We start from the raw sequence: 14,657 nt of genomic DNA on the forward strand, positions 1-14,657 counted from the left end.
AGACAAAGAACAAAAAAGTGAAATTAGATTTAAATGAAAGACTTCAGCCTCTCTGCGTGGTTTTGTTGCTGATGACAGTGACTGCCTGTTTGCCCTGTGTATTTCCTCTTTGTGAAGATTTCATTTATGTCAGTTCTTAGAATGCATACGTTAAAAAGCACATTTGAACTGACAAACAATACGTTATGAATACAAAGGTAAAGAAATGCATATTGCCACATTAATTTAAAAGAGTGATGAGAACTGTGTTGAAAGAGCTGTGAGACACAGATCACAGTAGATTACATAGTAACAAGAAAATGGTAATGTGTTGCCATTACTAAACATACAATTTCACACGTACACACACTTACAAAACATTGCCTTTCTTTAGGAATGTGGTGGCAGGCTTTAGTGCCTTCATTAATGCAACGTTTGTCTGATAAAATGATGCAGAGTTTACTGCCATCGTTAGGTGATTAAAATGAGCGGCTCTGAAGTGCAAACACATTTCAAAGTTGTCAGGACAGAAAGTTCTGTCTCTGAGACTTCTTGAAACTGGCGACATGTTGTTCGATTTGTTACCCTTGTGTTTATTTATGTAGCCTACTGTTCCCACTTCATTTCCTGACATCTACCGAAGCACAATCGAAACAAATCACAGCTTGAGGAGACCATGTATGTGTCAGAGGGGTGAGCACGCAGCTACATTTTAAACAGCACACACAAGTAATTACTATTTCACAGCCACAAAAACAATCTGTTTGGTTTCTGGCAAACAAATTTATTAAAACATTTTTTTTCACAGTTTCTATGGATATTAGAGCTGAAACATTTTGACGATTAACTGAGTTGTCGTTTGTTGAATAAAATAACAAATTTGAAAACGTCGCCTTGAATTTTGGTAAAGTATAATGGGCATTTTTCACTATTTTCCAATAAATATATCAAATGATTTATTGAATAAGGGAGAAAATTATCCGCGGATTGATAATGAAAGTAATCAGTAGATGTTAACGGCAGTTACCATTTTTTTCCAGCTGATATCCCTTTTTTGTGGCAACAGCATTTATATGCATATTTGCATCATCCCAAATAATATTTACATGCCTTTTTAAATCTAGTATTAATTCAGAAGTAACTCAGGTCACTTCAGACTGTACTGTAGCTGCCTGTGTGGCCATAGGGTCAAAATGTGTGACGTACCTGTGAATTTAGATGTAGCTCTTAAAGTCTCCAGAGCTCTGTTTGCATATGTGCAGTCTGCAGCTTTCTTATCATTCTTGGATACTTGAAGTGTCTCTTATACCCTCCACTCCATCTGACCCACTTGTTAATATGCCCAAAATATGAAGCTGCTCCACCTCCCTCCTCCAAATCCATCAAAGCACACCCAGTCCACTTCTCCAATTCTCCATACCATATGTCTCTGCATATGTTGAGCAGCATTTTCTTCTCCTGAGCTGAGAGTCCAGTTCAGCAGGTGATTGTAAAAAAAAAAAAAAGAAAAAAAGTAGGATCTGGCTGTGATGATATAGAATATCATTATGTGTGTGTGTGTGTGTGTGTGTGTGTGTGTGTGTGTGTGTGTGTGTGTGTGTATCTGTGTGTATCTGTGCATGTGTGTGTCTGTGTGTGTGTACAACTGTTGTAGGTGGGTTGGCAAATGCCTCATGTCACAGACATACATACATACATATATATATGTAACCCACTTGAGGCAGTGAAGACTGGTGACCTAAAAAGTAAAAAGTTGGGGAGAATATGTCAGATCTTAATTATTGGGGGGAGGGGGGGTCACATTATATGAAACAATAAATTAAGATATACATTTATCATCTTTCTTATGGTTCATCTTCCAACTTGAGTTGGACTGTTTAATCAGGCTGTATTGGTTTGTTAGAAGTACTGCCTCACAGTATCTTTTTCTCTGTGCAGGTAATTTCTCCTCCCCTGTTATCTCTTGACGCCCACCGCAGCGGGCTCTTTTTATTCAGTCAGGTTAATGCTCTTGACTGTGCTCTCTATCTTTGCAGAGCAGCCCAGGCCTCATTGGCTGGGGTTCACAGATCTTATCGCTTCTGATTGTGGGCTCCCGTTGTCATTCAAGTCCTCCTATTATTTCCTTGACCAACAGGCTGCACCTTTTCCTGGAGGCTCTGAGTCTTTGTAGTTGCAATTTGGCCTGCTGCAGACCCAGACTTGCTGACAAACATTGCTTTCTTGTGATAAAGGGTCCACCAGAAACCCACCCCATCAAGGCCCTTTTATGTAGGTTTAAATGATGCTGGCGTTGCGTGGGCTTGCACAGATTGTTTTGGCTGCCAGGGTTATTGTCTGCCAGCTTATGTGGAAATATATTGGCTCTGAATGACGGAAGTAAAGATGAATAACCTGTTCCCATTTTCTATTCTTACTCTCCTGCCCACACAACTTTTATTCCCGCCGTGTTCAAGATGAGGGCTTTATATACAGCTTTGCAAAATATGTTCACAACACCAGTTTGCAAAGTTTTTAGGCTGTATTCCAAACCAGGGGTACAAAGAGATGCACATTTTAACACAACTGAGTTCATTTCTTTTGGCAGGTGTTAGCCATTAACTTGTGTAGCATTTATTATAATACATCCATGATTTTAACTTCTGTTAGGACTTAAAACGTTCTGAAATTGAACTATAAATGTTAATATTACGATTTTGTTGATGCAGTGTTTCATTCTCTTCGCAACTTTATGAGCCAGCATAGCCAACTCAGCTTTTCACTGTTGCTGAGGATGCTCAGTCACAATAATAAGCCATAGTACATAGGCCCAGCTTTGCCAGCCATTGTAATGGGGCCCTTGAGTCAGATCCTTGTTAGCTGATACACAATAAGCTCCAGCCTAATGAAGTGTAAACCAGAGATCTGGGAGGCTGCGAGGGGGCCAGATGAATATGTCCGGCGGCCTTGGTTTGCAGCAGAGAGCTCGATGGTAATGCTATTAACCAGGAGGTCAGTCCATTTCGCCTCACCCCTTGCTCAGTTTATCAGCGCTTCATAATGTGGTGAATGTAAGGGCAGGGTGTTGAAACAGCTGATCACACTTGAGTGCGATATCTCTCGGAGAATGAATGTGGGTTCACGACGGGCGCGCAGTTTGACTGCAGCGGTTGCGTTGGAATAATCGCAGACCTTCTGCCCTTAACATGCTTCCTCTGTGTTAAGGTTTGTCCATCGGAGAGCGTTGTAGCCTCCATCTGGCCAGTTTCCTCCTCTCCTATTCGTCTGCGTTCATTAACAGTCCATTTGTTGCTCCTGCCCCGAGGAGCCTCCCTCTGCTGCTCACTCGCTCAGCTCATCCTAATGCTGCTGATGAGCCTTTAATGTACAGATGGTCCTCTTCATTCAGCCCGATTAAGCCTCAGCACTTTTTATGCTTTCACTTTAACTGGAGTTTTTTTTATTATTATCCATCTCTGAATTGATTGTTTCTCTACCTGCTTCAGATCTTAGTTTATTAGGAGTTGATGATTATATGTGTTACTGTGTAAAAACGCATGATGACTGTCATTTACCATTCTTCAGGTTATTGTAAGACACTGTTAGCATTCATAGCAAACCATTTCCCCATATGTTAACCCTTATGAATACATTATAATGCATATATAATGCATTAACTAATTGTAATTCAGACAAAGTGCTATCCTTCCACGATAGCGCTTTTCTGATGCTCATGTGACGGTGTTCTGGTGTGTTTGGTTGCACATCTGTGCACAAACACACAAATTAACCCTTGGCATGTTTCTCTTCTAGCCAACGCCGGGGCCTGTTTTCCTAAGCAAGGTAACTCACCGGGCGAATGGCTCCCAGCTCTTTTATCACGCTTTACGTTCATTGACTTTTCCAGTCACATATTTTTTGTGTAACCATACTGTCTCCTGCCGGCTGCCTCCCTTCCTCTCCTGTGTGCCTTCCACCTTGGGCTGTGTTGTCTGTCAGTTAGAGCACTGATAAAAGGCCAAGGGCTGTCAGAGTGATGCACCTCCTTAAAAACGGACAGCAGAATCAGTAACCTCCAGAGACGAGAGACAGTAAGAATATGTAGAGAAAGTAGCAGAGGATGTGAAGATGGAAGAAAAGCTCATAGAGAAGGACAGGAGTGGATGTGGAAGAGAACAAGGACAGAAATGAAAGAAGTGCTTCAGCATCTTCCCCCCTGACTTTCAGTCACTCAATTTTCACTACTTTGTTTTTTTCTGTTTCCTAAGAAAACAATAAAAGCCCCTTAAGATGACAAGCAGGCATATCACGATGGAATATCCAGCAAAACAAATTCAGTTTGAGCCTCTTCCTTTGATCTATTGCAGAAGCATTTTACTTTTCTCATTTTTCTTCCCTTCAGAACTTGAAATCAATAATTCTGCAGGGAACCACTCTGTCCTGGTGGCAAATAGTCTAACATCCCATCTCATTTTCTTTTTCTCTCTCCCCTTTTCTCTCTCTCCTGTCCCCTCTGTGCCTTAATTTTTCCCACTCTCCTCTCTGCATCATTTGTTTCCACCTTTGTGTGCCTGTTCGGTGTGTGTGTGTGTGTATGTCTCCACCCTGAACTCTTTCTGCATGCTTGTGTGGGTGTTGGTTCACCTCCTCCTTGCACACTTTCTACCCTTTCCTTCTTTCTTCCCTTCCTTCCTTCCTTTCCTTTATCCTCCCTTCTTCTCTTCTGTCCTCATCACTCAGATCCCGAGCGTGGTGGCAGTCACATGATCTCGACAGATGACTTGGAGTATCCAAGGGAGTACCGGACGCTGGGGAACAGCGCTCGGCGCTTCTCCAATGTGGGCCTGGTGCACACGTCGGAGCATCGCCACACTGTCAGCGCCGCCCAGAGCCTGGAGGCTCTGACCAACCTGCATAAGGCTGACATGGAACGCAAGAGGGATGCCTTCATGGACCACCTGAAGAGCAAGTACCAGCAGCAGCAGCAGCTGCAGCATCCGCACCACAGCCCGCACCACAACCCGCCATCGCCCTCACCCTCCCATTCCAGCATGAGGGGCACGTCGGAGCGGTCTGCACGTGAGCAGGTATGTGGTTCAAAGCCCTGTGAGGATTTCTCCCTCCGAAACACAACAGTGTTTGCTTACAATATCTGCTAGAAGTAAACATCCCAATGTCATTGTTAAGTTAATGTTTATTAATTAATGGATGCGTGTCATCGGTCTGGTTTTCTTTTCACTTTACTGTCCTTTGGAGATTTTACACTTCATTTGGCTCACACTGCTTCTCTCTATTGGCAATTAACGTGGTGGCATCAACAGAAAAACTGTGTTGCATGTAGACACAGAAAGTCCCATCACCTAGATCGAGTCATATGTATCATTAGGCAACAATAAGTCTCTTGTCAGATAACATCCAGACTGAAAGCAGCACAATGATTCACATTGTGCTCATTGAGATAATTGTGGGAGAGTAAATGTGTGAGACAAGGCTGTCAGGTGGTCTTTGTGTTAGCAGAAGTTGTCATTAAACTGTCACAGCCAAACTTCTCTTTGTGCAGAACTTTATATAGAGGGGCAAAGCTGGCTCTGCTGAGATGTGAAGAAGGCAGGAACACTTGCATACACAGAACCTACTGAACACACCACACGCTAATGCAGTTCTTGAAACACTTGGCGATAATTTTTTTCCTTTGCTCTTTTATTATTCCCCACCTTTCTCTCACTCTTTTGTATCTACACACACGCACGTATTGGACATACTGTACTGTACACAAACACGCTCTCCCTTTGTGTGAGCACTGCTGCTGTGTGTGTATTATTAAAAAAAAAAAAAAAGAAAAAAAGTAAATTCTGTGTAATGACGTGACAGAAAAGCACATATGGGGAGATGGGAGCGAATGAAAGGGAGAGAGAGAGAGAGAGCGAGTGAGAGAGAGAGGGAGGGCGGGCGTGTGAAAGACAAGTGGAGTCCGTAGTTGCCGTGGCAACCTCTCCCATATATGGCAAGTAGGGATATCGCATTGCAAAGGTCAGATTGTGTGGAGAGGGAGGAATTGTACAATAATGAAGACAGGAAGGAAAGGGGAACAACGAGTTAAAAAAAAAAAAAAAAGATGTAAGCAGGAGCTGGAAGAGTGGACCTTCCTAAAGTGACGGGGCATTTTCACAACACGCGGGAGGAAGCAGCAGAGCCCAGGATTCCTTGTCATCTCGTGGATATGCAAAGCGTGGACAGCAAGGAAGGAAGGAGGGAGGGGGGAGGAGGAGCTGGGGAGGAGTAGAGCAGCCAGTCAAGCAGCCCGCTGCTCAATTAGCCAGCACCAGCAGGATCCAGGCACCCATCTGCGAAGGAGTTAATCGGCTGGTGTTGTAATGAATTAAATAAAGAGTTTCCGCCGCATGTGCTACTGGAGAGCGAGACACAGAGAGAGAGAGAGAGATAGAGAGACAGAGAGAGGGAGGGAGAGAGGGGGAGAGAGAGGGAGATTGACTGAGGTAGAGGGAGGGAGGGTAAGAGAAGCAGAGGGAGGGAGAGATTGGCAAAAACGCGATGAGGATTCGCTGCACCTGACGGACAGCCTGGGATGACTGGAGTGGTGGACAGGCACAGGTGCACTGCAGGTGAGAAGGGACTGGAAGCTTGAAACTGGAAGCCAGAGGCTATTGTGGTGTGTGTGTGTGTGTGTGTGTGGGATGAGGATGTGCCAGCTGGGATTAGATTCCACGCCTGTTATGTTTGTTGTGGTTGTTGTGGTGACGGTGTGCATATGCTCAGAAGGCAGAAGCCCAGGCTAGACGATGGCTGAGTGGACGATACTGTAAACTGTACACAGAGCCTTTTGTGCATCTGTCTGGGTGAGTGTTAATGCACTGTGCAGACTAGTGTGGGTGTTTTTAAAATAGAGAAACAAAGAAAGACAGAAAGAGAGGAAAAAGGCTGCGGTAGCGTTAAGACACTAAACTGGACCGGAGGAGGATTGAGGGGGAAAGAGTAAGAATGATTGAGAAGGGGGGCGGGGGGTACAGAGAGGATGACGACATGAGAAAGAGAAGGGGTGGAGGAGGGGTGGTGGGAGTGCAGACTGCTTTACATGCAGGTCAGGTAATGCAGTGCTCCACTCTTCGAGGCTACATCCTCATGTTGGAGCTCTGTGGCCAACTCCAGTGACTGCACATACACGCCTGTGTGTGTGTAAATCTACACAGGGTTGTCTTTACTTTGCAGGCAGGAATTCATTTAGCCCCTCAGCCCCAAGTTTAATCTGACATTTCAAACATACATCAGTTACTCTGTCCCCTTGGGGCTCACAGCATATTTAATTCAACAGGAGGTTATAAATGACAAGATGCACATTTGAGCTAAGTAGTAGAGCTTCAGTCAAGAGTTTCATCTGTCGTCAGGGATTAGTGTGATAACTCGTATAAAACAGCATCTTGAATGTAATTTCTGTGCAGAAGAAACGCATTGATTGCAGTGATGATTGCCAGGCTGGAGAACGGTCATAGGGAAATGAAATAGTCCCTCTCCAGTTTGCTCTCACACCCTCCCAGAGCAGTATTTGCATCTCAAAGTCCAAGTTCAGTATATCTGCAGCTGTCAGCAGAGCAACGGTTAAAACAACACAAGGCGGTGAAGAATGACTGTGTTTACTTTACCTGAGAACTGTGAGTAAGCCTCATTAAAGCAACAAACAAAGAAACACAGGCAGAGACAGACACACAAGACCACAAATCACTTCTGCACCATTAAAGCCCTCAGAGTCATTTAGCTTTGTGGGAAAAATAAAATCATTAATGTTGTCTGAACAAGTGAACAGCAATTATTTACAATGCACCAGTGGTGCCCCTGAGCCGCTGTCAGTTCAACAGATTGTCAAGGACGAAGCTTCACTGGCTGCGTACCCTGAACGACTGACTGACACGTGATGAGATGGTCAAGGCCAGTACAGGTCCAACCTGTATTATCTTATCCCTAACAGTGACCCATTTTACCCATGACCTCTCCCCCCTGAGTCTGACTGAGAATCAGCTTTTTGACCACATGTGGATGTTTAATAGATTCAGACCTCTCGCTGTCCTGACTACACCCTGGTTTTAAGCTTTTGCATTAATGCATTTTCCAGATTAGACAAGGTTTTTAAAGGTGCTTCTTTATTTTATTAATGCATTATTGAGCATTTAATCTTTCAGACTTTGGAGATATGTGGTTTTCACTGATAATAAATATATATATACTGTGTGTGTGTGTGTGTGTGTGTGTGTGTGTGTGTGTGTGTGTATAGCATTAAAAAAAAAACAGAACAACTAGCTAGGAGACAGGGATTCTCCTCAGCGTAAGGAGGAAATATTTCTTTCTGTTTAGTATAATTATTAGGAAACAAATCGACCCAGACTGTTTACTTGCTGTTTTGGCTTGTTCTAAAACTGCCATATGAGACCCAGCAGGCTTCAATGTTTGTTTGCTAAAAGTATCACTTTGAGAGAATATAAATCTACCTCCCCTCCTTTTTTAGGAGGTGGTTTAATGATCTGGTCTCCTGTTTTTATCTGGAGGAATTTAGGATCTCCGCATCTGAAGATTCAGGGTCCCATCATTAATGATTGAAAAAAATGGACTCAGCTGCAGCTAAGTAGTGTATGTTGATTTATTGGGAGCTCTTGAGGAATATACAGTTCATTTAACTTTAAAATCATACTCACTGTACATCCCTGGGCTGTGAAAATGTCTGGGGAGTTCCAGCCTGCATGGATATCGTGAGATAGAAATAACATATCAGGGAATGCATGAACAATAATTTGCAATTCTGGCGTGTTGTTTGTTTCTGTTTTGTTATTCTTAAAGTTAAGAATTAAATGAAAAAAACAGCCAATAGGAGCTGCTGAAAGTTGGTGATAGTCAAACAGCTGCAGCTGAACAACTGTAGAAATGAAAAACAACTACTACATGTTTGCAAAAGAAATCTTTTTGATCATCATCATCAAATCAGAATTTTTTTTTTTTAAGGTGGTACATATTGTGTACAGTTAGTATTTAGTATATTGGGTTTTTGGGAAAGTTTGATTGACATCAGTCCTCCATCTTCTCCTATTTGTCCAAAACCATAAAACACAATGATTTCTTACATACTAACTGCTAAAAAACTGTAAAATCTAAATTATCAAGTAGCACATGTTGTATAGTATATATTTGTGCATTGTGTGGAACTGGGACACAGCCCTGTTAATGTTACACTGTGTTAGACTAGATGTTTTTCTTGGCCAGGACACATTACTTCCTTGGATTACTGTAAGTAGAACACCTCATACTGGATCAAGACCAAACAAGAAGTCGTTCCAAAATAGAGACAGAAAAGGAAGAAAGAAAGAGAGAAAAGCATAAAGATGGAAGGACTGGAAGAATGGCAACAGGGCCAAATGAGGGAACATTAAGTGAAAGATTAAATTACAATAAGGTAATAATCAGTGAAGATGCTGCCCCTGATGCTTGTGTTTACTGAAATAATCTTGGCTTTTGTTGAGACAGTATTAAAATGGAAGCCTGATAATGAAAAACCACCTGCTATCATAAATCAAAACTTGCCTGTCGCTTTTTTTTTTTTTTTTTTTTTTATCCCTGCGCCTGGAGAGTAATGTGAGTCCTGTAGCAGCGAGGCTGAATGGACAGAAAATTGCCTGCAGATAAGAATAAGAACTAGAATAAGAGTTTGGATTAGAATTAAAATTCATGAACTCTGCCAAATCTTTTTTTAATTTTCCGTGTCATTTTGAGGTATTTCTGGGCCATCAGTGGCTTGACCTGGTTTTAACTGTAAGGTAATTACGTTTTAATAGAAAAGCTGACTTCCTGAGGCCACTGCCAACATGCGAGCACCTTTTCATACATGGCAGAGCAGCAGGAAGGGCAAATGGACAGATGAGATGTACCAGCCATGTGCTGCTGAAAATAAAATAAGCAGGTGAGGTGGCGAGGTTCAGAGTGAAAGCGCGGCAGGTGGATGGAGAGCGAAAGAGACAGGCGAAGAGCGAGGAGGAGACAGTGCGGTTGTTGCTTGCCTGTGGCGGAGAAGTCTGGGAGAGAGGCCAGCGTCACAACAACAGAGTGGGCCGCTGTTTGATTCGATTTCACTCTTTTCATTTCCTCCCCTTCACCAGCTGCAGCCAACAGTGCAGTCTTGTTACAGGTGCCTTGTAACCTGATGCCTGCAAAACACAACCACCCCCTGCATTAACACCAATCACACTTTAATGATTGTTGTTTAGATGGCTGCATTAGATGACGCCGTCAACAATGTTAATGAGTTTCATAAACAGCCTGTCAGAAAAAGAACGTGTCACACAAAAACAATTTATAAAATGCAGCTGATAACGCTTTTTGTGGAGGATGCGTTGGATTATTGCTTCCAAAGCGTGCAGCCTCTATCTCCTGCCCCATCCAGTTTCTTCTTTATATCAGTAAACACAAGCCATTGTTAAGTATCTAACTTTTCCCTTTATGTCTCTCTCCTTTTCCTCCTTTGTCCTTCATGAAACTCCACAGCAACAGCCCAACTACTGGAGCTTTAAGGTCAGTGCTGCGTGTCTAAGTGTCCCTGTGTGTTTGTCATTCTTCCTGTCTAGTGTGCGTGCGTGTGTCATTTGTGCTGTGGGATCACGCCAGACTCCTCAGGCATCACTAGCCTATCTCCCTGGTCGTCTGGCTCCTGCAACACCCAGCTCACTTGGCGACTCTTGGCTCCTTGGGCATCGTGTGTGCGTGTGTGAGATTGTAGTGTGTGTTGGGTTGCGGTGGCAGAGGTGTCAGGGGTGGCGACAGCTTAAACTTCTCCATTTAATCTGCGGAAGACGATTCTCTCAGGATTTATGATACCTCAGTCAGCTAGCATTAATGGCTAGGAGTCACATGACCTTGCTGAAGTATTACTCAGACTGACTGAGACATTAAGAAGACACTTCAGACATGCCACCGAGGCATTATTGAGATAATGCTTTGACATTAGCAGAAATGCTCGAGCCATGGCTGGGCTGCTAAATGGCTTTTATCCACAGGTTGCACAGAGGAAGTATAGGTCGTCTATGCTGTTGAAGGCCAGCATCAAGACATATTGAAAGTGTACATTACTTATGTGGAATTCAAAGAGTTTAGCCTATTTGTAAACTGGCCATGCATTGTAGTGGGCATCACTCTGTTGTGGCACTGCAGCTCAGAGACAGGTTAAATAAGTTACAGTTGATATTGATGTGTGTGTGTGTGTGTGTATGTGTGTATGTGTGTATGTGTGTATGTGTGAGAGGGAAGATCGCAGGGCTTATCTGTGGTGTAGTCTTCCCTGAATCCCTGCTCACAGTATCATTTGGACAGGGTGGAAATGTTACTGAATATCAATAGCTGTATGCCCTGACCCAAGGGGAAGGCTAAGCAATTTATCCCTCACTCCCACAAGTACTTTAACCTCAAACAAGAGTGATATGAAATGGAATTTAGAGCCCCGTCTGTCACATGAATCTATTACACAACCAAACGATTTGAAACTCTGCAGGAGGGTAGCAAAACGTTGCAAGTATGAGTATGTAGGTGAGTGTGAGTATGAGTACGTAGGCATGAATATGAAGAATGATTGTCAAACCATCAAAGTTTTTTTATGATGATGATGATTATTGTTTAATCTACAGATTATTTTAATCATTTTGTCCAAAAAAGTGTCAAAGTGCTCATTATAATTTCTCAGAGGCAGGCGGACGCAATCAAATGTCTTATTTTGTCTGACACAGTCCAAAACTCACAGCCACTCAGTTTACAAGGATATAAAACAGAGAAATAGAGAGAAAATATTCTCGCTTTAGAAGCTCAAAACAGAGAATGATGATTATAAATAGCTTTGAAATTCACTGAAACAGTTAATCGCTTATCGAAATAGTTGATTCACTCTCTGATAATCGATTAATCTACTAATTGTTGCAGCTCTAAAAGAATATAATGTTTTATTGATGATTTGGTTCCTTGCACTTCCTAGTGGAGTAAATTGCAGTTAATCACTTGTTGTTGCTTTGCAGCGGCCAAAAAAATACATCAAGTATGGTAGCTTTATCACCACACAGCAAGACTTACAATTTATTTATTGGCACCACAAGGTGCTGCAGTGGTAATAAAACGTCGAGTGAAAGAACCAAAATGCTCCATGTGGCTCCAGATCTAAAGTCATTTGCTTTCAACACACACACTGTTGTTGACACCTCATCCTGCTCAGTTTTCTTCATTTCGCAGTAAAGCTTCTGAAAGCCCCATCCTACTCCCTCATCCCACCACCTCTAATCTAAGCTCAACTCTCTCGCTGGATTCCCCTGCCTCCTGAAAATAAACACCGAACAGGACTACCATGAGGACTGCACTACACTCGTTTTACACCTCTGAAAAAAATATTCACATCAAGGATCTTATCAGACAGTAATGTATTAAATTCAGACAGTTTGTAAACCTTAAAGGAAATTATCTGGAACATGTAGCTTGTCAACATGTTCGAGGCTACTGTTTTATAGACTTTACTATCTATCAGAAGAGAAACATGGCAGCAATTCCAGCCATGATCTCCATTCCCAAAGAGGACACCATTTTGCTCCCACTCCTTCTGAGCAAACTTCGTCTTGACTATGCAATTCGCAGCAATTTGGCAAAGCAATTTGTTCCATGCATTGATAACTCCTGGTATGATAAAGAGACAGGACTCAGGAATTGCATGTCCAGGCTGAAGATTGGCCTGAGAGTTGAAAAAGACTGAGAAATAATGATAGTGGGCGAAGAGCGAGCAGAGACAAACAGATGTGAGATGGATTGATTCAGGGAGCTGTTTTCTCTCTCCATTTTGTGAAAATGAGAGCTGTAGACTTTTTTTGTGTGCGGGGAAAAAGAGCCAGGATAGGGATAGAGAGAGAAAATGTCTCAGAATACTCAAATGCAGACACCTTGATGCAGCTCTGGCCTCTGCCGCTCCAGACAGAGAAAGAGGCAGATATGTTGACATAAAGCAGCTCAGCAAGAATCAGAAGCGAGCTTTGGGAGTGGTGGGAGAGGACAAATGAGTGACGAGGGATAAAAAGTGAGGACAGGAAGACAGACAACTGGAGGCAAAGACAGACGCAAGCTGTTGAGGAAGAGAAAGATATAATTAGGAGGAGAAATGAAAAGCTCTAGGAAAAAGATTGGAAGAGATGCAGGTAAGGTGTGAGGTTTGCAATTTTAACTATTTAACACCGCCATTTGATACCCTGGAGCCAAAGACTTCACTGTCATTTCTCACACATCAAGCTATGCTTGACGTGTCTGTTGCTGATGTCTTAGTCAAGTCCAGCAGAATAATGCACTCTGGGAGACAGTTAGAAAGAAGAGCCTCGCAGCAACTATCATGTCATGAGCTGACCTCTGGACTTTTTTAGTACCAATTACTAAACCCCAGCCTAGATAGTAACAGACTGGCTAGTGTTTTGACAGTTCTAATAAAGTTGATTCTGACATGACAACCACATCCTCAACAATGCTGACAAAAGGGGAGAAAGGCAGCATTACTTGGTGCAATTCCACTACAAACAGAAAGTAAGACTGGAAGGCTGGAAGATGCAGATATGTTTGATGCTGTTTATATATCATGGCTACAATTTTAGCCACAACACGTAAAATAATATTAAATCAAGTTCACTACAGCCTGTAATGGATCTTGGATGGATCTTGTGACATGAGTCATGAGGGAAATCGAACTGCAGAACTGTTCAAACTGCGAGACAGCTGACCAAAATGTAATGCCAGAAATCCATCCGATCATCTGACAGCCAGCTCATTGGTCGTTAAGGCAATTAATCAGGTGTCGTGACCCCTCCTTCAAACTGTAAAACAAGCAATCTGTCAGAAATTTCTCAGATAAATTTAATCTGGCCATTTAATTGGCCAGAAAGCATCCATGCTGTTTAACTACAGCATGTTTAAAACTGGTTCTCCTGTTACTTCTTTTGCATTTTTCATCAAAATATTATGTAGAAGAAGAAGAAGAAGAGCAAATCATTTTTTTAAGGTCAGCTTGTATTGAAGTGAAACTGAAAGCACATGCAGTTGTGCAAGGTTAAGAGGTCTTCACATTAAGTAATGCAACAGTGAAGTGTCAGATGGAGTTTGATGAACTGTCCTCTCCTAGACATAAAAAAATAAAAACATACAAAAATCTCCCATTATCTTGACCTTAAAACACTCTGTGTGTGTGTGTGTGTGTGTCTGTGTGTGTGTGTGTGTGTGTCTGTGTGTGTGTGTGTGTGTGTCTGTGTGTGTGTGTGTGTGTGTAGGTGTGTGTGTGTGTGTGTGTGAATGTACTCATGCTTGTGTGTAAAAAAACACGAAACAAGAAAAGACATGGTGGGAGGCTGCGTTGAGTTTAATGCAGTTTGTAGCCTAAGGTCTGTTGTCAGGCTGCCGTGTACCGCTTTCCATTCGATTCGCTTATGTTGCGTGTAAGATCACCCTGTTCCCTCCTTGTTCCTCACTTGCGCCATGCCCTTATAACACTGTAGAGTTCTCGACAGTAATTGAGTGCTGTTGAAAAAGTCTAGATTACTCTAAAAGAAAAGGTTGAGGTGGAGGGAGGGAGGTGTAAGAGGGAGGATTGTAGAGGAAAATAAGAAGGAGGTAGAACCAGTTTATCTCAAAGGAGGCTGTGGACA

At 42.6% G+C, this 14,657-nt stretch overlaps 1 protein-coding gene across 1 annotated transcript in view; it reads left to right on the forward strand.

The window, feature by feature from the left end:
• The first annotated feature begins 4,706 nt into the window (after positions 1-4,706).
• srcin1 (SRC kinase signaling inhibitor 1) overlaps positions 4,707-14,657 on the forward strand; it is a 40,616-nt gene continuing 30,665 nt past the window's right edge. The window contains exons 1-2 of the mRNA XM_022739643.1: positions 4,707-5,045; positions 10,498-10,524. Of these exons, the coding sequence (XP_022595364.1) occupies positions 4,722-5,045; positions 10,498-10,524 (351 nt within the window). The 5' untranslated portion in view covers positions 4,707-4,721. The remainder of the gene's footprint in view (positions 5,046-10,497; positions 10,525-14,657) is intronic.

The sequence above is a fragment of the Seriola dumerili genome, unplaced genomic scaffold, assembly GCF_002260705.1.
Source record: "Seriola dumerili isolate Sdu_G_001 unplaced genomic scaffold, Sdu_1.0 BDQW01000044.1, whole genome shotgun sequence".
Classification (NCBI taxonomy): Eukaryota; Metazoa; Chordata; class Actinopteri; order Carangiformes; family Carangidae; genus Seriola; species Seriola dumerili.